This window comes from Clupea harengus, chromosome 12, assembly GCF_900700415.2.
Source record: "Clupea harengus chromosome 12, Ch_v2.0.2, whole genome shotgun sequence".
NCBI lineage: Eukaryota > Metazoa > Chordata > Actinopteri > Clupeiformes > Clupeidae > Clupea > Clupea harengus.
The window spans coordinates 15295602-15318200 of NC_045163.1; the positions used below are offsets into that span (position 1 = coordinate 15295602).

General features: G+C 41.3%; 1 protein-coding gene across 3 annotated transcripts in view; it reads right to left on the reverse strand.

Annotated features, from left to right (window-relative positions):
* unc13bb (unc-13 homolog Bb (C. elegans)) overlaps nucleotides 1-19448 on the reverse strand; it is a 97148-nt gene extending 77700 nt beyond the window's left edge. Inside the window, exons 1-2 of one of the 3 annotated variants that reach the window (XM_042709326.1) lie at nucleotides 19125-19441; nucleotides 9138-9167 (exon numbers count right to left, since the gene is read on the reverse strand). In XM_042709326.1, the coding sequence (XP_042565260.1) occupies nucleotides 9138-9167; nucleotides 19125-19146 (52 nt within the window). In that variant the 5' untranslated portion in view covers nucleotides 19147-19441. Of the gene's footprint in view, nucleotides 1-9137; nucleotides 9168-19124 lie in introns of all 3 variants that reach the window. The other 2 variants (XM_031577641.2, XM_042709325.1) reach the window with 2 other exon arrangements.
* Nucleotides 19449-22599: the final 3151 nt, after the last annotated feature.

Consider the following 22599-nt stretch of genomic DNA (forward strand, 5'->3'; position numbering starts at 1 on the left):
GAACAAATCAGATCGCCGATGCCATCACACAAACGCCAAGCCACACGCACATACTACACGCCACCAGCGCCAGTCACGGCCGTCTGTCCCTGAACAATCCGCAGGCTAAGCGCCTGGACGTGTCTCCCAGATGTGAGGTCGTAAAATGGCACTCGGCTGTCGCACTACGCTCTTCCCATTTAGGTCTCCACGGAGACAAACACAAACAAAACACCTTTCGCTATGGTAACAACAATGCTAATAGAACAGTATATTTAATTATAGTAATAGTGAGGAGAAACTGAGACAATTCACATATCACATATGATGCTTCCAAGAGGCATCAAAGATCAGAAGAGAGCACAATAGAATCACGTGTTAGGAAATTATTCTGAAACACAGACTCAACTCCATTAAATTACTTCAGGCAAACTAAAGTAATCAAAATTGCATTGAGAGAATTTCCCCCCATTAAGCACCATTAGCAACACTTTTCCAAGAAAATGGAAATCCGTAATTAAATAAGAGGATAGTCTGTGCAATGTAAACATGCCACACTCAGAATACCCATAAGCATCTCTCCCCAGAGACAAAGCATCTCCCTATTATGCCCCAGGGGCTGTCAATAAACCTTTGCAAATTAACTGGCCTTGTTCTCTCTCTCTCTCTCTCTCTCTCTCTCTCTCTCTCTCTCTCTCTCTCTCTCTCTCTCTCTCTCTCTCTCTCTCTCTCTCTCTCTCTCTCTCTCTCTCTCTCTCTCTCTCTCTCTGTGTGTGTGTGTGTGTAAGGTCTGTTATTGCCTCAGTATGACAGGGACAGTAAACAGACGTCTCAGGGCCTTTGTACCCCACGACAATGCCCTAATGCCTTGACAAATTGTGCACTTACCAAGAATGCGTGTGTGTGCGTAAAGGTTAATGTAATAGTGATGGCACTAATGTAATATCGTATATATATTACTATATATATATATATATATAACTCTATATTAGTGTGACTACAGACACTAGCACAGCAGACTGGACTTGTACCAGGGGAGAAATACATTAAAAACATAAAATGTCTTTCTGAGCTCTTAATAAGGGACAATGTCCCCAACACCTGCTCCCAATACCCAACCCTCCAACACTCAAGACTATCCATCAATACTAACCCTTAATAGCTAACCTTGAGTTAACTGCCAGTCCACTCCTTTTCTCTTACCACCTGTGCATCCATGTACAATATCACATTGACATCTTATTATTCAAATCAATTCAGTGTTATTTATGTACATCGCACCATTAACAATCTCAGGGCACTTTACTGAGAGGAAGATCACAGGAGACAGGGGGAAAGAAAAAGAAAAGAAGACTCTAATGTCTGTGCTCTTTGTGCTCCCTGCGATTTTTATGCTGTACCTTTTTTTCTTTTCTTTTGTGGAGTCTAATGATCAGTTCGGTTGACATGATGCACCTGAGCCCAATATCAGTATGAAATGAACATCGAACAGACGAAACAGTGCACACGTAAAATAGAGTGTTATGGCCAGGAAGTACAGCTCAGCTCTCTAAAAACGAGTGGAGTGGAAGAGAGAGAGAGAGAGAGAGAGATGGTAGAGGGCCATCAGAATGACTCAGATTTTCTGATCATCTGGGTTCTTTCAGTGTGTGTGTGTGTGTATGTGTGTGTCTCCACGTGGCTGTTCCAGGTGTCTTCATGCATTATTGCTGCTGTTTGCGGTTTTTTTTCCGACCAGTCAAGGAAGCGTGATGAGTAAAGAAAAAATGACATTTCCGCATTTGGTGCCTCACCCATCATAAATGAATGATGGGAAAGACTGCTCTACTCTGTACGCACACACACACACTTCAATGATTTTTATTGTTTTGCGTTGTATTTTAGACTATTTTTAAAGCAACTCTTTAAGAGTCTTTTACTAACCAACGAGCCAGTTGAAATGTAACCATATGACTTCTGTCCAACAAAGTTGCATTGTTTAACATTGCTCCATACTCTTTGATTATGTAAACTTTTCCATTACTTTTTCCATCAAAGATTCTTGAACAGCCCTTATTCTGTATTGCTTCACATGAACCAACTGTGCTATGACTGAAATAAAAATGTCATAACATTTATGCCACTCATGTTTATGGCAGATAATGTCCAATGATATCACAGACAATACAGGGTTGGATGATGCTATGGTGAATATAAATATGTAGTCATGAAATCCTATTACTGATAGTGACATAGCACATAGGTGATATTACTGATATTAGAGATATGGCAATCTTATGGCAACCCAAGAGAGAATGCATCGTCTGTAATGACATGGTTATGTTAGTGTAATAGAGGTATGCTAGGGTTAGTGTAGTTGTGTGTGTAGCAATAAATGATTCTGGTTCAATCCATTAGTTTTACATATAGTAACAAATGCCTTTAATTACTTTTAGTGGATGGCTCCCCAAGTACTAAAGCTGTGGCTGTACAGATACATTACTGTATGGTACTGTACTTAAAAGACATCGTACAATTTCAGCAATTATCTAGATTGTGGAAATTTGACAGATATCTACACTTACTCCCCAACATGCCTGCTAGTCTAAGTCATTCAATAAAATGTGTGTCAGACACTCTACCTACACTTTCACACTACCTAAATGTGTCTGTAAACCAGTTAATATTCACAGTTTGGCTAGCAGGAGGACAACTGTTGAGGAACGAAACCAAGGGCCTTGCTTCACACAGCACTGTCCACGTCAATGCTAAACAAAAGAACCACCTGCCTGTAATAAAAGCTCCCTATCCGCAAGCCTATTCTCTTTCGTGCGGCTGGGTATTTACACTGTGGCCGCAGAGGTGGGGGGAGGGGGGGGGGGAGGATAAGCCAGCAAGGCTTCAGGGTGTTGCTGCAAGTGGAGTAAGTGTTTACTCTGCTGCCCATGTCACAAAGGAAGGCGGGACCAGAGGATCTGGTGGAGGGTCCGTTTCCAAGACGTTTATCTCCGTGGCACACAGCTGGCGACTGTGAGTCTCAAGGGGGGAAAGAATCAGCCACTGTGGTCATAAGATAACGTCATGGTGCTTTTACAGTCCCATTACATGATCTCTCACGCTTCTCCAAACTCAATTTGACCCTAACAGACTCAACTGGATGTCTCTGACCAGGTCAGAAACACACTCATTGAGCGGAGTTGCATGACAACGTATGGCAAAGCCACTGAAGCTGTGACTGTCACTGGTGTGACCCAACTTTCTCTTGAAACATTGGATGTGAACATAATGTTTAAAAGGTGAATTGTAAAAATATTTTCAAAAGTACTTGTGAATTAACATAATACATTTGTAATATAATACCATCTGCAGCATATCTCCTTTCCTCGGTGTGTACATCAAGGATGACCTCACCTGGTCCATACAAGCGGACTCGGCGGTCAAAACTGCACAGAAGCGGCTTTACTTCTTGAGGAGACTCAAGAAGTTTGGCATGTCTTCAAAAACTCTGAAAAACTTTTATAGATGCACCATTGAGAGCATCCTCTCAGGCTGCATCACTGCCTGGTATGGTAGCTGCTCCGCTGCCGATCGCAAGGCCCTGCAGAGGGTGGTGAAGACAGCGGAGCGTATCATCGGCGGCCATCTCCCTTCCGTGCAGGGCATCTACAACAGTAGATGCCTGAGAAAACCACGGAACATTGTCAAGGACCACAGCCACCCAGGCTAGGGTCTATTCACACTGCTGCCGTCTGGTAGACGCTACCGGAGCATCCGAGCACGGACTACCAGACTCACAAACAGTTTTTACCCCCAGGCTGTTAGGCTGCTGAATCAGCAACACTGAACAGTCGCTATCACCTTGTACTTCACACCCATACAAATACACTTGCTACATATATATATAACACACATTTTTTTATCTTATTTAATTTAATATTCCCCACCCTGGAAACTGCCCTTCTTGTATCTCAAACTGTTGGTACTTGTTATATGTTATATGTTATATGTTATTTCTGGTATATGTTATTTTGGTATATGTTATTTGTGTTACCTGTTGTATGCCGTCTACTGTGTAGATGTTGGCTGCCAAGTCGTAGGAATTTCGCTGCGCTGAAGAAATTTGGGGTATGCGATAATAAACACTTTGACTTTGACTTGACTTTCTCTATCTCCATACCTGACTTAATCTCATTACAGTCTCCTCTGACGAGTACACATGCCTGATTTAACTAATTAACAATATCTTAATTATCCTGATTTTAACCAGGTGTAGCTGGAATATGAATTAGCAGAACGTTTTAATTGCAAGAGGGCCTCAGGAGCTCCTGGTTGAGAAAACTGTGCATTAGAAGCTCACATTTGAAAACTCATTTCCTGACGAAAACACATTTACTATTGACATTTCGCCACCTATTATACAAGCTAGTTTAAGTAAATGTAAATATTTGAGGTTATCTGAAATTGTCTAAATGTGTCATGCAAGCATTGTCAGTTTACAAGCAATGAGGTTCTGGGTGAGCAGGTTTGAATTGCACAGGTTATTAAAATCAGCTATATAAACATTGATGCACGCAAGGGCAGAACAACTCTCTTGTATCATTCAAAGCATTCTCCCATGGAATCACTTAAGAGCACAGATGATGTTACTAAATTACATTTCTACTACTATTGCCATTCTATTACCATTTATAGTTCAATGTGTGCACTTTACTATTGTGCACTTCTAGATAATTCATCTGCACACAGTGTTTAAGTGTTGAACAAGCTCTTGCTGATCTTGCCATCTGTACAAATGATCAGAGGCTGTATTTAAAGTTTGTTTCTACAAATAGAGATTATTGTTTGTGAGATGTTGTTAGCAATTTAGGAGGATACTTCTTATAAATGTATTAACTTTTATAATGCCTCACATATTACCACAAGTTATTTATACACTACTGTATATTGCATATACAGTATGTATATATATTGTGTGTGTATGTATATATACACACATGTGTTACTATGCGTTACACTGTATATATTACTATTACTACTTGATTTGCATCTATGTGTACTTTTGTATACTTGCATTTTATTTATGTTATTTGTATTAATATGTTTACATTCTTACTATTGACACTTTTCATAATGTGACAATTATACAAATGTTCATTCCATGCTACCTTACCAGCACCAGGACAGTGCTTATATTTTCTAGTTATTTATTGTGCCATCTGTAATGAATCTTGTCAGTCATGGTTGGAAATACCTTTTAAACTGTAAGATATCCTTTGGCTATTTAGATCATGTAATACAGAAATAATGTGGTTAGAATTGGAGGTACATGTCTCTTCATTCAAGTGGTTGTGTATATTGAAGTTGTCAGACTTTGTAGGAAGATAAATACATTGTTTTATTAGAAGTTGTCTTATTTCCAAGATTCTTGTCCTCACTTAGAATGTTGGCAACCATATTGGCTTGGCACTGTAGGGGTGTGCCAGAACCAACCCTCTGGTAGTTATTGTGTTAAAGAACAACACTCTCTTACAAAACAGTTCAACCACATCTAGGTCATGTTGTAGGAGTGATTTCATTGATTAGCCATGTTCCAAGAAGAAAGCCTTAAATCATTGAATAGAATGTTTAGAGTAGACCAACACTCTTTGTTTACCTCTGTCTGTCTACTAGGTTATGAGGTTACGGGGGTAAGTGGCTTAAAGGAGGAAATTTGTTCTCTCTCTTGTTCTGTTGCACCCTGAGGGATTTTCTACAGGTTGAAAATATAATTACAGCCAGAGTTGGCATAGCTCTCCCACGAGACATCTGTTTAGATACTCCTCCCTTGGCCTGAGCCCAAAGGTGAGAGGTGCATTTAAGTACCTCAGCTGTGTCAGGTGTCATGATATTCTACTTACCTCAAGATATTTTGTGATGACTTATAAGAGCCTGTATTGCACCACAAACCACTACCACACACACTTGTAATCTGGCTTCCAGTAACACAAATACAGTGGTGGGTCATTTTGTGCACTAGCACATCATGCTAAAGAAATTTAAATGATAGGCTTACTTTTTAGGTCACAAAATCAATGTCTAAAAGTTTCAGTCATGAAATCAGTCATGAAATCTAAAAGTTTGTCTGCTAGATGTGTCCTGCTAAGAGACTAAAGATGATGGTCTCAGCCTCTATGCCAAGTTATAAGAAAAAATAACTTGGCACCTGTTTTAAAACAACACAACCCAAAAACCAGTACTACCGACATTACATTTTATGTCCAATTGCTATTTCATACAACAATATTTTTGGAACAAACCATAACACTTCCAAAATCACAACATAATCATGTTGTATTTGGTAGATAACCAATGCTGCATGTTGCATAATGCACCTCTTGGAGTACTGAGTCAGGGGCCTGGCCAGTGAACCGATCTACTTCCCAGAAAGACAGTCAGAGGGTTTGTGGGATAGGTGTGCGCCGCAGGGCCATAGAGACAGGATTTGGAAGGGGTGGAGGGTGTGGGGATAAGGCTTAACCTACGCTGATCTCTTGCTTACAACGAGTTGCTCACGCCTTCCCGGTGTGGGAGGAGGAGACAGAGCCTCGGGATTACTCAATGCAGAATCAAATTACCAAATTACAGATTCTCTCTCAGGATGCCAGGCTGCTGGTGCCGGTTGCTTAAAGTACATGTTAGGTAAATGAAATGGTTTACACTACAACGGAGTTATCGGGTATTGCACAGACCACATAGGTCAGCATAGACCCTGCATTGGCTGGATTCATATCCTCATACCTTTACTGCTCTATGATGCCAATAAATATCTTACGTTTTGAATCATTTATTTCTCTTTCTCTGCTGCACTGTCATCAGCTGCAGCTGGCATGTGAATCTAGGAAGCAATCGTTCAAAAGTAATGCAAAGAGTCCCCCTTTGCAAGGTATCACAACCAATACAGTGCCCTCCGCAATTATTGGCACCCCTAGTGAATATGAGCAAAACAGGCTATAAAAAAATATGTCTTTGCTGTTTATCCTCTTGGTCTTTCACTCAAAATATTCACAAAAATCTTACCTTTTCATTGAAGTAAAATTATTGAAAGAAAAAAAAACTGTTGACATTAAATAAATATTTTCCCCCAAAACATGTGTGCCACAATTATTGGCACCCCTAGAAAAATCTTATAATTAAAATCTAACTGAAGTATATTTCTAGTCATGTTTTACATTTTTAAGTTCACCTGTTTGATAAGGAACTCTTAAGAGGTCAACCATGACTTCCTGTTCCACTGGTGTACAAATATGAGGTGACACAGGCCAAATTCCATTAGTCATTCATCACTATGGGAAAGACCCAAGAACACAGTGACGATGTGCGATAGAAAGTTGTGGAGCTGCACAAATCAAGAAATGGACCCAAGAAAATCTCTAAAGAGTTGAAAATACCCATTTCCACTATCAGGGAAATAATTAAGAAGTTTAAAGCGACAGGAGATGTTAAGAATCAGCCTGGAAGCGGACGTGTGTGTACATTGACCCCACGCACCATGAGGAGGATGGTTCGACTGGAAAAAGAATCTCCAAGGATCACAGCTGGAGAATTGTAGAGGTGAGTTGAGTCTTGGGGTCAGAAAGTCTCCAAAACTACAATCAGACGCCACCTACATCACCACAAGTTGTTTTGGAGGGTTGCCAGAAAAAAGCCTCTGCTGTCAATCAACTACAAACTAAAGCGCCTACAGTTTGCCAAATGTAAGTCAGACTTTCAATGGGGCCGAGTTATATGGTCAGATGAGACCAAAATAAAGCTTTTTGGCAACAAACATCAAAGGTGGTTTTGGCGTAGACAGAAACATAGCCATACAGAAAAGACCCCCATACCCAATGTGAAGTATGGTGGCGGATCTTTAATGTTGTGGGGCTGTTTTTCTTCCAAAGGCCCTGGACATCTTGTTAGGATACATGGTATCATGGACTCCATCAAATACCAGCAGATATTATATGAAAACCTAACAGCCCCCTCCAGTAAGCTTAAAATGGGCTGTGGTTAGACCTTCCAGCAGGTCAATGATCCAAAGCACACCTCAAAATCAACACAAAAATGGTTCACCGACCGCAGAATAAAGGTTTTGCCATGGCCATCACAGTCCCCCGACTTAAACCCCATAGAAAATCTGTGGGATGAGCTGAAGCCGAGTCTACAAACGTTGACCTCAGAATCTGAAGGATCTGGAGAGATACTGCATGTAGGAATGGTCTCAGATCCTGTGCCATGTGTTCACCAACCTCATCACGCATTATAGGAGAAGACTCAGAGCTGTTATGTTGGCAAAGGGAGGCTGCACAATACATTAAATTAAGGGGTGCCAATAATTGTGGCACACATGTTTTGGGGGAAAATATTTATTTAATGTCAACAGTTTTTTTTTCTTTCAATAGTTTTACTTCAATGAAAAGGTAGGATTTTTGTGAATATTTTGAGTGAAAGACCAAGAGGATAAACAGCAAAGACATATTTTTTTATAGCCTGTTTTGCTCATATTCACTAGGGGTGCCAATAATTGCGGAGGGCACTGTAGGTCACCACTGCAATGCAATAAAATAGGGGATATATTGCTTAAAATAAGAAAAATGATCTGCCAACCAAACAGGAACATTTGATTTACCAAGATGTTTTAAGATGTTTGAACCTCAATATATCTTAAAACTAGTGTGGCCAGACAAAAAACAAGTACATTTGTCTTGATTCTGACTCTGACAAAGCAGTTTTGTACTTCGTTTTTGTACTCAGTGGTGATCAAACTAGTTTCAAGCATTAACTTGCTCAGAACCAGTAATACAATCTCAGCAACAATAATACATTAAGATAATTAGGGACTGAAACGCTTGAAGCAAGTGAAATGCTCTAACATTAAAAATGCCTCCAAAGGTTGTCTCCAAACTACCATTCACCTGGGGCATATAGCACTGCTATCATATTCCTGAGTGCAGATGGTCAACGTTGATTAAACGCCATGGAATTCTGGTGCAATAAAAAAGGGTTGTCGTTCACATGCTCTAAATACCCCCCAAATACCCCCACCTGCCTCACACAGATACAATATTTCAGTAGTTGTAATGGCTTGTACAGAGGTCCATTTTATCAAGTACTCCGTCAAATAAAACTTTAGGAAAGTTAAGGGGACACATAGGTCTTACCTGGATGTCCATGGAGAACAGCTTTCTTTACTGAAAGAGAGACAAAAAAATTGATTAGCCATCTTTGGTTGAATTTAACCAATTTACTGTTTTTTTTTTAACTCATGTTTATTTAGGGTGGGGGCAGTCATACATGCAATAATCCAGATGAACATTTCACAGTGTAACAGATTTTTATGACCAAGCTCATATCGGAACCAACGCAGACACTGTTTACACTTGGTTTTAAAATGCGTCTTAGGCGATCAGATCACAAGCGGACAGCGCTAAACACTAGTGTAAACAACCATCAAGAGGCATTGTGATCCGATCACTCAAACCATTTGCTGAGGTGGCCTGGGACGCATTTAGCCACATATCTATTGTAGTGTAAAAGGTAATGCGTTCTCACACGTGTGGGCAGTCATTCATGCTTACATCCAGATAAACATTTAACAGTGCAACACATTTTTATAACCAACCTCCTGCCAGAACCAACTCAGATCCATCAAAGAAAACCCCAGTGACTGAGTCACCTCCCAAAAGACTGAGATCCTGTATCAGATCTCATTTTTAGTAATTTAAATTGTGCCTAGAAGCAACAGGAGCCACAGCCCACTGTAGAGTGAGCTGAAAGTGGCAGGCCGATCCGTCCACTAACACTAACCACTAACAACACTAGGGAATCCCCCATCACAACTTTAGCCACTAACCTGACCATTCCTTCGGTCAGGCAATGTTTGAAACCACTACACTCAGGGATATCACAACTGTGAGTTCAACCTTGAATCATCTTAAAGACCGAGCCGGTAAACATGAAGTCGTATTACGTGGCAAAGGAAAAATGGCAACATTTACAATAGGGCAATGTTTGACTTTATTGTACAGGTCTTCAATTTGATTATTTTGGAGTTAATGGGATTCATCTAAAACAAGTCTATCTAAAAACAGCTGCTCCATTGCATCAGTTACTAGAGAAGAAGGCTCCTTGCCAGAATCCTGAAGAGGTCAGATGTCACTCTTAATCACACTTAATGGAAGTCCTAAAATCCTTGTAAACACAACACACCACAACCTCACTGTGCCTCACTGCACTCTGACTTCAGGATGTGGAGAGGCATCAGATGTCCAAGGTGTCATATTCAGCACCATCCTTGCTCCAAAACTCACAGAATCATCCATGCCTCCAGGACCACCTGACCCGCATAATCCCTCACTGTAAAATCCGTTAATGCACAATCCACTCCTGCACTGCCCGCTCCGACCAGTATTCCCTGCTCGCATTCCTAATCCTGGTCTGTGGCATCACTGACGTCAACACAGAGAAAATCCCAACCCAAATCAGTCACAGTATTCTCTACAGGAGTAGCGGATGTTGTGTTGACCATAACATACAGATACTCTTCATATAAACATTCAGAATAAGCAAATTAAAAAGGTGGAATGAGGTCAAGGGTCTTTAGTTCATTCGTCAGTACTTCATACTTCAGCAGTGTGCTGTTTGTTGTGAGCTGATCTCTATATCCTTCGTTTAGCAGACAACTAGCCACAGTGAATGCAGTCTTTGAGTGATTGTAGATCCTTGATGTGTTAGCAATCTCAGTTTTGTAACAATGTGCCGTCACACGGGCGAGCGCATGCTAACAAGCTGGCTTTCTGCATCTGCATCAGAGCAGTAGGTTTGACATTGGAAAACAAACACTAAACAGCTTAATTTGACCTCTGTATTTGCCAAAGTCACTGGGGCACTTGAGCTAGCTCCTGATGTGTGAGACGGGTGCATGTGTGCCAAAGTCATACTGTACACCAGTACAAATCTCAGGCATTTCCTGAATCTGCATTTTGTGCTGAGACTGAGCTATAATTTAGTGCATATTACAGCAAGCAACCCCTCACCATCAGCCTCGGAGCAACGGCCAGTGATAAGATACAGCAGCAGTACTGATGGCTTTAGAGAAACACTTGAGGATTATGTATTTACTATTATACATGTTCTCCCAAGCCTGTGTGTGTGTGTGTGTGTGTGTGTGTGTGTGTGTGTGTGTGTGTGTGTGTGTGCGTCGAATGTCTGCACTGGAGACACGCTGGGTGTTTGTGGGTATCACTGCTGCAGTGTGATGCTGAGCCAGATTATGTGGCTAAGGCAGTAAAGATATCAACCGACTCTGGTGACTCTGAGAGGAGTCTGAGCATGTGTGTGCATGCGTGCGTGCGTGCGTGTGTGTGCGCGTGGGTATCACTGCTGCAGTGTGATGCTGAGCCAGATTATGTGGCTAAGGCAGTAAAGATATCAACCGACTCTGGTGACTCTGAGAGGAGTCTGAGCATGTGTGTGCATGCGTGCGTGCGTGCGTGTGTGTGCGCGTGCGTACGTGCGTGTGTGAGTGTGTGAAAGTGAGAGAGAGTGAGGCTGGATAACAGCTGACATCCAGACGACTGTCCATAGCAAGTATACAGCTATAATGACTGTGTTTGACCACTATGTGAGCCTGCATGCTTTCTTATTATAATAATCATCATTATTATCACCATCATAGAGGCTTAGACAAAAAGGTTTAATGACTTGATTTAAACAATATATGGCTCCTAGAAAAGGTCTGTGAAATGTCTTAGTCTATGGGTATTATTTCCACTTGATCTCATTCATTTGAACCTTTCACACAGAACCTTTCCAATGAAATGCCTCCTTGAAGAAATATGTAATAACAGGTTTTACAGCATGCCATCAAACATACTACAAAAAAAGTATCAGTTATCACGATCAATATCAGTACCATCTGAGCTGTTGTTGGTGTTTGCAAGGCAAGTCTATTGTCTGTTTGCTGGTCATCTCAACCTGTACAATTCCGTACAGCCAGTTTAAATGGAATACATTCCAAATAGACATTTGGATTTGTATTAAGGGGATGTAACACAATGGTTCCAGCCGCACGCGTGTTCCAGCCAAGTCCGGCAGCACTTCCGAGGCCCCCACTCAGAATAGACTGACTCTGGAACAGTTTTGGCCTGAATCTGGTTCTGGTCCGGCTCAAATTAGACACGGATCACCCGTACATTGTGCCACATTAGGGCCACGCTGCTTCCACAGTCACCTGCTATCTGAGCAGAAACCTGACTTCAACCAGACAGAGCAGAACCAGGCCAGTGAGTCATTAAGACCAGCAGTGTGACTGGGCACAGCTCTGGCTTCCTCCATGCACAGAAATACCACGTTACAGTCCATTGACTGCCATTATGATGGAAATCAATGCTTATCAGGCACAGAACTATTTATCAGGAGACACAAGTACACTTAAAAACCACCCACCGTAATAGCACATGTCCAATGTCCCTAAATAATAAAAACAGAACCCATCCATTTTATTCAGAATGGATGAAGGGTACAGCTTTCATAAACAAAGCAAACATACTGTAAATATCTTTCCAGATAAATCCCAAATGGTACTGTCATATATCTAACAAAGCCACTTCACCATAAAGCCAGGAAGAGCCATACTCAAACTAAGAGTCTTTCTGCTGTTAGACAGCTTTCTTTTCATCAATATACGGTCACATACTGTCAATACATTTCTACTGCGACATGATGCTATGTGAAGTGCTGTGTCCTGGGGATCATGAAGATGTGTATTCTGAAAGTATGTAAACTGCATATACCATTACACCTGTGTACTGTGAAAGTTACATTACCTATACAAACCTTTAACCTAACAATATAACCTTTCATACAGCAGAGTAAACAGAATATTCTTTAAGCAAGCCAAAGGCCTATCTCAAAGCCAGGTGTAATTTAATGGCAAACTTTAGCATTTAGTGAGTACAACTGCCATTACACACCTTTCCCAAAAGCTAGTTTATAAGACCTTGCTGACAGCTAAGCCTTATGATTACAGCTGAAGGCCATTCTTAGGTAAATGAAATAGGTATAAATCACTGTCAAATAGCCATCCCTTATAGCAATAGCAATTTAGCAATCACTTATGACTTGTGGTTTATCAGATGGGCTAAATCAATGTATTCCATACAACACAAGGCCCGCAACTGAAGTGTGCTAGATACATTGTACGTCTGGAGAAAACAAATAGGGAATTTGGTCTGAATGAATGTGGGAATGATTCAAGTTTAAACTGAGTTTGACATTTGTACACCAAAGAAACGGCTCACGAAGGCAAAACTCAAAGCAAAAAACATCATGAGTGGTACACCTGAGAAGTAAACAGCAGGTTCTAGAGGGACAACTTTAGCGCTTTATCCCCAGATGTGTGCACTCATCTCTGGCCCCAGGAGACTGATAAACAGTAGGTCTGGTATCTCTGGTCAGGTCTACACTCACCTCTAACTACACTGACAGGACAATAAGCCCATTACAAACACCCAGGTTTCACCAGCATTGAAGGCATTCAGAGCAAAGTAAACATTAAACAGTTTAAACACACACACACACACACACACACACACACACACACACACACACACACACACACACACACACACACACACACACACACACACACACACACACACACACACACTCCCCCTTTCACACACACCCACACGGTCCCACAAACACACACGGCTTGTGACTTGGTCTGACAGCTCAGCAGCTTAACTCACACATGCTGCTGACCTTAGTGCTGTCCGTAGATCTGTCACTAAGGCCACGTGGGTGACCAGTGAGGGCTCAGTGAGACACATGGTTAGCTGAGGACACTGTCCCAAAAGGCCTCCCAGTATAAACACATTGGCATAGCATGTTTTAGGGCTGTCTGTAGCCACAAAAATTAATAAATGTGTGGGCGAAACTGATAGTCTTGTTTGCCTTTTCATTTGTGGACATGTTGCCTTAATTCTCCCTCTCTGGGTTATGGCTGTAGATACTGAGAGGTTTATTACTCATACCCTATTGGTGTGTGTGGACAGATCATGTGTTTGGTTGCTCCTTACTTCCTATATAACAGTGTTTGTTGTAAGTGGTTTAGTGTACAACAGCACAGGTTAGGTACAGCATAGCAGTGTTTATATTTAGTATTGAAGAATAGTGATAGTGGAATGCTATGGCTTGGAACTAGGAGAAGGCTTTCCTCAGTCGATCTTCAGTGAGTCCATTAAAGTTAAGAGTGTGACAAGCAGGAAGTGAAGCAGGAAGTGGGGAGAAGGGTCAGTGTCTGGTGCCGGCGTTGCTGCCAGTGTTGGCTGTTTACTATCCGCTCAATGAGGCCGACCACTGCCAACAACGAGCAGAGAGAGAAAGAGAGAGAGAGAGAGAGAGACAGAGAAAGAGAGAGAGACTGCAAGGTGGAGCCTATAGGGATGACAGGACGGGCAGAGCAACAGATGGCCAAGGGATTACGCTTACAATCTCTGGGCTCTCGCTTCATCTCTCTCTCTCCATTCTCTCTCTTGCTAGCTCCCTTTCCCTTCAAACACTGCTCCCGTCGTTTCTCTCCCTTCATCTCTCACTCTCTCTTTCACTCCCTCTCTCTCTCTCTCTCAAACATCACTCCTGCAATTTCTCTCTCTCTCTCTCTCTCTCTCATTTCTGGTTATTATCATCTCTCAATCACTGTTTATATTTTTTTTCAAAGCTGCTGTAGCTGCTGGAATCTCTTGGTCTGACTTTGTATTTTTTTTTGTATCATTGGCCTGAAATGATTTCAGTAGAATGTATAACCATCAATATCTACTCAGCCAGTCTCAAAAGGAAGTCACACAGAATATTCGCTATGAGGCACTCCCACCATTTGGTGATCAATATTGCTAGCAGCTATGCAACAATCGCTCTCTCTCTCTCTCTCACACACACACACACACACACACACACACACACAGACAGACAAAGGTGTCAGTGGTCCAAGTGCGTCAGCACAGGTTCATTTAGCATCCCTCATGTGATACCACTCATCTGTGTGTGTGTGTGTGTGTGTGTGTGTGTGTGTGTGTGTGTGTGTGTGTGTTTGTTTGTGGGTCTGTGCACGATGACATCACCATGGAGACCAGTTCTTTAACAGGGCCAAAATAAATAAAGAGGTACAACCATGACATCAGTGAATCAAGGAGGTGACTCGTGTTGGCCAGTGGCACAGGTTCAGTTTTCAAGCACAGGATAGTTATGTATGATAAATCTGAACTGAATTTCTTATCATACATGACCATCCTGTGCTTTAAAACTGAACTGAATTTCTTATCATACATAACTATCCTGTGCTTTAAAACTGAACTGAATTTCTTATCATACATGACTATCCTGTGCTTTAAAACTGAACTGAAATTATCTTTGTCAAAAAGAGATCAATCAAAAAACATAAGCAACATTCTAGACCTTCATTTCAGTCTTACATTGCACAAACTACCATTTTTTTTATTTATTCCTTGCTTGCTTTGGAATTTATTTTTGGGTTTATTTTTCTTGAACAGGTGTGCAGCAACATAACCCCATGTACAATTTCTCAAATTAATCATGAACATCTTTGCATCATCATCGCAGGCAAAAGAGAAAAACAGCAAAAATGATCCTGTGTCTATTTGGTAGAATTCCGAAAGAAAAGTCACTGAGCAGCTTGTGCCTGTCAAAAAAAAGCACATATACAACAAATACTGTCCCACACTGGTTTGGATACATCTTGGGATTCCAATTAAATTTCATGTTCTTTTCCCCGACTTCCCTTAGTCCCTTAGTCCAGTAGTACTGGTGTTGTAACTTCTGTTTCCTTACAAAAAATCTAAATAAAGGTCACAACATGAGAGGGTTTGTTCCATAAAGACCACAGCCACCTCTCTGATCAGGCTATGTAAAAAAAAAAAAGTAAGACAGACGTGTAGTTTAAGGGCAAACAGAGGTTAATCACAATGTCCATTCTTGTGCCACTGCACACTTGCTCTGCTTATTTAGACCGCGATCTAACATTCCATGTTTCCATGATTACCATCCAGGAAGCCTGGAGGGCAACTGCATAAAGTACTGGCCAAGCAGGAAGTACCTGAGAAGGGAAAAAAAAATACTCCTGGATGTCTACATTGTTTAGTGCTGTACTGCTTTGTTCACAAAAGTACATCTACATTCATCGACTTAGCTCGTTTTTTTAGCCAAGTCGACAGAGGTGAATTAATTCATTTTTTTTAAGGCATTTGTAAGTTATTCATCCTTATATGTACTCCCTGGGAACTACATCCATGGCCATTGTGTCATTAGCACCTTCACTTGTTAAAGTTAAAAGGTACAATCTGCGATTCAATTCAGTAAATTGCTCCTCACGGTCCTCTGGCTGACGGTTTAGTGTGTGCACTCAGAACAACTCCGGGGTTTCGCACACAGTCCAGGCTCTGTAACTGGAAAGCAAACAAAGTGGCTCAGACCGAGCCATAACCAATTCCAGCCAATCAACATTCTGGCCTGGAAAGGAGGGATTTGATTGGCCATTGTGCTCATTAATCCACAACCCTTCACCAGACTCATGGATTACATTTTTAGGTTACAGGTACAGAAAAAGCACTCTTGTGTCCTAAGCATCAGCTGTAAGACATTTAGACATTACTAAACACTCAGGGATCTCTGAGCCAAACTGGAAGTCAAATAAAAGTGCTCCTTAGCACTGTTTGTTGAGTGCACTATTTGTCTGTTTAAATTATTGACTTGTTCTGAGAGCCCAGGAGGACATGACTTCCTTTGTTGTTGTTGTTCGGTTCCATAGGTGATTCTTTATGCATAGGTTGCATAATTCTAGTCACGTCACTGCTGCTGGTGGGTGGGCATGGGGGGGGTGGAGTGGGTATGTGAAGTAGACAAGGGGCTGCTGCTGTGGGTGAAGAGAGATTGATGTAGAGGAAGATTAGGAAGCAAACTATACCAACCAGTTGTGGGGAGGTTGAAAGTGTATACCCTAAGCTGTCCGAGGACCCACTTTATCAGCTTGGGATGAGATAGAACATCTACACCATCTAAGATAGTAGTAGTAGTGTGAGAAAATACAACAAGTATGCAAGGCAGGCTGAAACTGATTAGGACAGCGTGTATGTCTCACCAGCAGTGTGAGAGTTGGCAACCATACTGAGGATGGGCTGGGGGTAAGAAGGGGGGGGGGGGGGGGGGGTCTGCTCCTACTGATGATGGGAGAAAGGAGATGCAAACACAAGGTCAAACAGTTGGGACTCAGGCCCCGGCAGTGAGAGGCGGATTAGGGGTCAAATGCCTCCGCCTGCACCCATAAACTTCAGCCTTTAGCATTTTCCCAGCAGGAAAAGGCGGGAGTCAGGCACAGGACCTTTACCGTGGCAACAGCGGAACATAGAGCGCAGCTAATCTGAAGTGAAAACAACCAGAACGGGGCCAGCACAGGATCCAAGACCCCAACCTACACACATATATAGAGGAGTACGCTGAAATGTCACAAACATATATAAAGCATTTATGAATTACAAAGCCGTATTTCTGCATACTTACAAAATATAACAATAGAACAAAGTGCTGTTGAATACAGCTGACAATTTGAACAATCAAAATCTTTGGTTATTTGGAGTTCACCTTCTGTTATAAAAACACATTTCCAAGTCTCTTCCAGGAAGAGTAGGTTAAATTGTTGTAAGGAAATGGTCCTGCTAACTTCCTGGAATTCTCCCACAATGTTTATTGTTTGATGTACAAGGAGCATGACTGGTAGGCAGAGATGCTAATCTCTCTCAAAGCGATTGGTTCTGATTGGTTTCTACAGCCATATGTTTTTGATTACAATGACCAGAAGAGTCCCAAAAAACATTTAGATTTTTGTCAGAGCACCTATTTCTGTGATGGAATACACAGAGAATAGAGTGAAAACAGGTCTAGTGACACAATTCCACGGGCCTCATGCAATGCTTCATTTGGAAGTAGGCATGTGTGAGAGGAAAGATGCTGTTTAGTCAAACAGGTGTTCTTTGTTCCATTTCTACACTGAGTGGCAATGCCTAATGGCCGTTTTGAGGGGCCTGATCTGGCTGCTGATTTAGACTGGTGTCAAATTAGACATTGGGAGGAAATTATGGAAAAGATGCTAATCTGACACTATCCAGTAACAACAGACAACCAGGGGAGGCATGTGTGGAGTGTGTGTGTGTGTGTGTGTGTGTGTGTGTGTGTGTGAAAGAGAGAGAGAGCATGAGCATCAGGTAAAATCAATAATTTCTTTCCATATGACGCATGGATACACACATGGTCTCAGCCCAAAAGGAAAACAAATCTAAAATGGTATAAGGTTCTACAGGATGCCTTATTTTCACAGACTTTCTTTAATGTGTTAGAACTGAACACCTCTTCAGCCACTTGTTCATCACATTTCTGGATCTGACCATAGCCTGCTTTCAGTCATGGTTTCATTTGCTTTGGTCAATCCATCATTAATAAATGCCCCTGCAGAACGCTCAGGATTAAGTTAAATACATGCTTTAGAAATGTGCGTAAATTACATAGAGATGAAAACATATAAAGACAAAAACTGATTAAACTTGACCCTGCATGGCCCTATGACCCTTCAACAGACGCTATTTTTCTATGTTAAATATTTAATCCGTTTACTAAATAAATATTATTCAGCAGATGAGCAAATATGTATTAAGGCCTATTTACACAACTTTGTGGTGTGCACAGACAGTCGGACAGCAGACAAGCACCGACAATGTAGCCTACCGAACATTCTGCATTGAGGAGATAGCCTAGCTGGTGGAAACAGCTGGTAGGATGGGGTCGGTTCACACAACAAATTATGTAATAAATCACCCATGGGTGGGTTATCTCAACAGTTGTCTAAAATGTCAAATATCTTCGAACACATTTCGCCAAATATATAAATCGAAAGTGAATTGAAGCCTACATAAACCTGTAGAATTGCACACGGAAACCACAGCCGAGAAAAAAGTTCTCCTGATATCTTGACCGACCGCTGTCAAGCCAAACACCTCTTCCTGGAGCACTAGTAAGCAGTATGCTCGGATGAAAGATTAGACCAACATAACTTTTAAATTAATAAAGTAGCCAAAACTCACCTCTAACGCAAAGCAGCGACATGGCTGTAACTTTAGAGAGAAAAATCCCGGTTAAGTCTTCCTCTGAGATTTAAAACGACATATTAATAATAGATCCCGTCTGTTGGCTTCTCACAGTACAATCCCAGACATTTTGAACAGCAGTGCTCTGCAGTGGACAACTCTCTAAATTGTGTGAGTTTGAAAAAGAGGCGCTAAAACTAGTTTGAGACTGATGCTATAGTGCCCTACTTCAGTGTCTCCTCTCGCCATGATCACTTTTATTTCTCTATCCTAAGGACGGAGTAGAAAGGCAGGGATAGTGTCTGTCTTAGTGACATTGGTCATATCCAGTAAGAATGTCCTTTTAACTATAAAGGCGGGATACTGTAATCCGCGACCAATGAATGCAAAGAAGGCGTTATACGCTCTCTCTGCTCCGCCCAGAGTAAACAGGTTGAAGGAACAGGTGGTGACGAAGAGTGACTGTCCAGTTGACTATAGTGGCTTATTCACTGTCATTGTGTTTGGCTGACTCGGCAGTTTGGTTTACTCCAGTGATATACATTCAAGCTAAATGGAGAGTCAAAAATTGCACCTTATCAAACTGTGTAACGACCGACCTGGACCTGGATGGCTGATGCTGCTTGCCATGTCAAAACTGCGTGCAGCCAAAAGAGTTGTGCATATTCCTTAAACTGTAACTGTAGACATTTTTTAATGTTTGTTGGCCATATTTAATAGCAAACGATCTGTAACCGTTAAGTAAAGCATATCTTATAGAAACGATTGTGCAGTTGTTATGGAGCCCTTAATGCAAGGGTGACTGTAGACTGTCGCCACAAATACATTTACACTGAAAGTTAAAGCTAATTGGAATATGCAGGCACACAATTGTGAAATATAACATAATACTGAGGGGTTTAACCACGTGTTTACCTCTTGAAATTAGCACAGGTGTTTAATAAATACATTGTCAGGCTCGTTACAATTTTATGAAATAAAGCGACACCTAATGGTTGAAAAGTGCACAGGAAACAACTATATTACCTAAGATAATTATCAGTTGTACTTTTATAGCTCATTAAGTGTTATCATGAAGATTTAATTAGCACATCTTTTGCTCCATAATTATTTTAAAGTAGAAGTTATGCTCACAAACCATTGTATAACAGTGGAGTACAGAGTCGAAACATAAAAGACATAAGAACATAAGAAAAGACTCCAATGTACTGAGTTGATAAATAGTAAATACACAATAGGCCTAAAGTTTTAAACAATATCTATACAAATCCAACACAAAGCCATAGACAAGGCAACACATATAGTTTGTCTATAATCTTCACACTAGGTACATAAGAAATTGGGAACACTTACATTTTGAGGCCTTGTTTCCTATTACCTGACCAACGGATGCTGTGAAATGTGTTGTAAACATACAGGATGGAAGCTAAGGGTATATCTACACAGGCAGAGACACAGAATACAGACGGCACAGAGCAACCACTATCCCCATCACTGGAGAGGGACTCAGGCCGAGTTTCTGACACTGGACGAGAGTTATGAGAACACTAAAGTCCCCCGCGGAGTCACCACAGTTGTCCCTCTCATCATCCACCCTCTCTATCTCAACATCATACTCTCCCACATATCGAATTCTCAGAGAAAATGGAGGAACTGGTGTGTGTGGGACTAAACTCTTACTCTCCATTTTCAGCCAGCCCACAAGTCCTACCCAAAAAGATTTCACCCAAAAAATGCAGGGCACCCCTTCCCCCCTGTCCCCTTCCCTGTTCGGAAAGATCTCTTAAGGCCACTTTAACACCGTCAGCAGCAGCCTTGTCCTTCAGCTCCCCAGGCAGCACAGAGCCCAGGGTACAGAACATTGATTGGACCGTGTGATTTGTTCAGGGTACCTGCCGTATTATAGCTTGTACTGACAGCTGTTCTGGTAACAAACTGGGACCCAGTATGCCTGGAATGCTGCTTATTCCGGTGTTGATTAGAAATAAAAGGAATTGTGTGCATTCAGATTATGGGGTAAATCAATGTAACCTTACAAAGTTACAACACATTGCAGTATTGTTCTTAACGAGACAGCACCAGTACATTGCAGCTTTATGCATGTGTGGAGCATGAGGAGTAACTGCTTCATTTAAAGATGCATTCTAGTGCAAATAGATTAAACTTGGTCATTTTAGTTCTTCTAAATACCTCAGCTTCATACTGAAGGGCGCTCCCAGAATTCTTTTTTTTTTACAATTTACAGACCTCCTAGATACTCTGCAAATTGTATTGATGACTGCTGAACTACTGCCATTTATTTCCATTGATCACAACTCTTTTTATCATACCATCCACATAGATAGCAACATGGACAATAACGCTAAAGAACTTTTTGCACTACTTTCAGTCTCTCACAGCATGTGAAAGAGCCTATGCACACTCGCAGCCATACTTTGGATCTGGTTATTTTTAAAGGTCTTGGCATTTCCTCTGTTATAGTTCAGGACCTGGCCCTTTCTGATCATTCCTGTGTCTGCTTAGACTCCAGATGGTCAAATAAGCTCTATTTCTGTTAAGTTTATGGAGGCCATAGCTATGTATCCAACCATGAATGCAAAGACAGTTGATGTACTCCTGGATAACTTTAACTTGAACTCAGATGTTGTTGCACTGGTAAAAGTCAAGGGAACTTTGAGCAACCAGAAAGCACCATGGAGGTACACCATGATGGTGAAAGCCCTGAAAAGAGAACGCAGGAAAGCTGAACGCAAATTAAGAAAAAACCTCAACTTCAAATCCACTGTGACCTCTATAAACAAAACCAAAGTCACATTTTTTTCATTCATTTTAAAAACATTTCTCTTTTCATGTACCTGGGATTGAGCTCTACAAATTGCATTCTATTCTTACTGCACTTTACTTTTAATTTAATTATATTACTTATCTTTTAATTATGTACTGTGTACTGACTTCTAATAATTTACATCTTTGTTTAAAAAAATTATATTTTTATGTTTTATTGTTAAGCATTCTTAAGCAATCTGTCTTTTTTCCTTTTGCTTTTATTTATGCACATTGAGTTGCCTCTCTGTATGAAATGTGCTGTATAAATAAACTGCCTTGCCTTACACACTTCCTTTGGGTTCCAGCACATGTTGGTGTGGAGGGAAATGAACAGGTGGATATTCTGGCTAAACAAACATTCAGAATTAAGCAAGTAGACCTACAAGTCCCCTGAAGCAAAGCTAAAGCTGATACCTATGTATATAAGGACATATGCAATCAGCATGGCTTTTTGTCATATTTTGAAGTGATGAGGAGAATGATGCAGTGGATGGAGACAGCAGTCACCTGGCATAGCTCCTAGGCTGCAGCTTTATTACCATGGAGACCTGGGTTTGAGACTGGGTGGGGTGACTGCTCTCTCCCTTCACTACATATGTAAGAAGTGGGATGGCTTGCCATGGGGCCGTTAGATGCATGTTCGCCG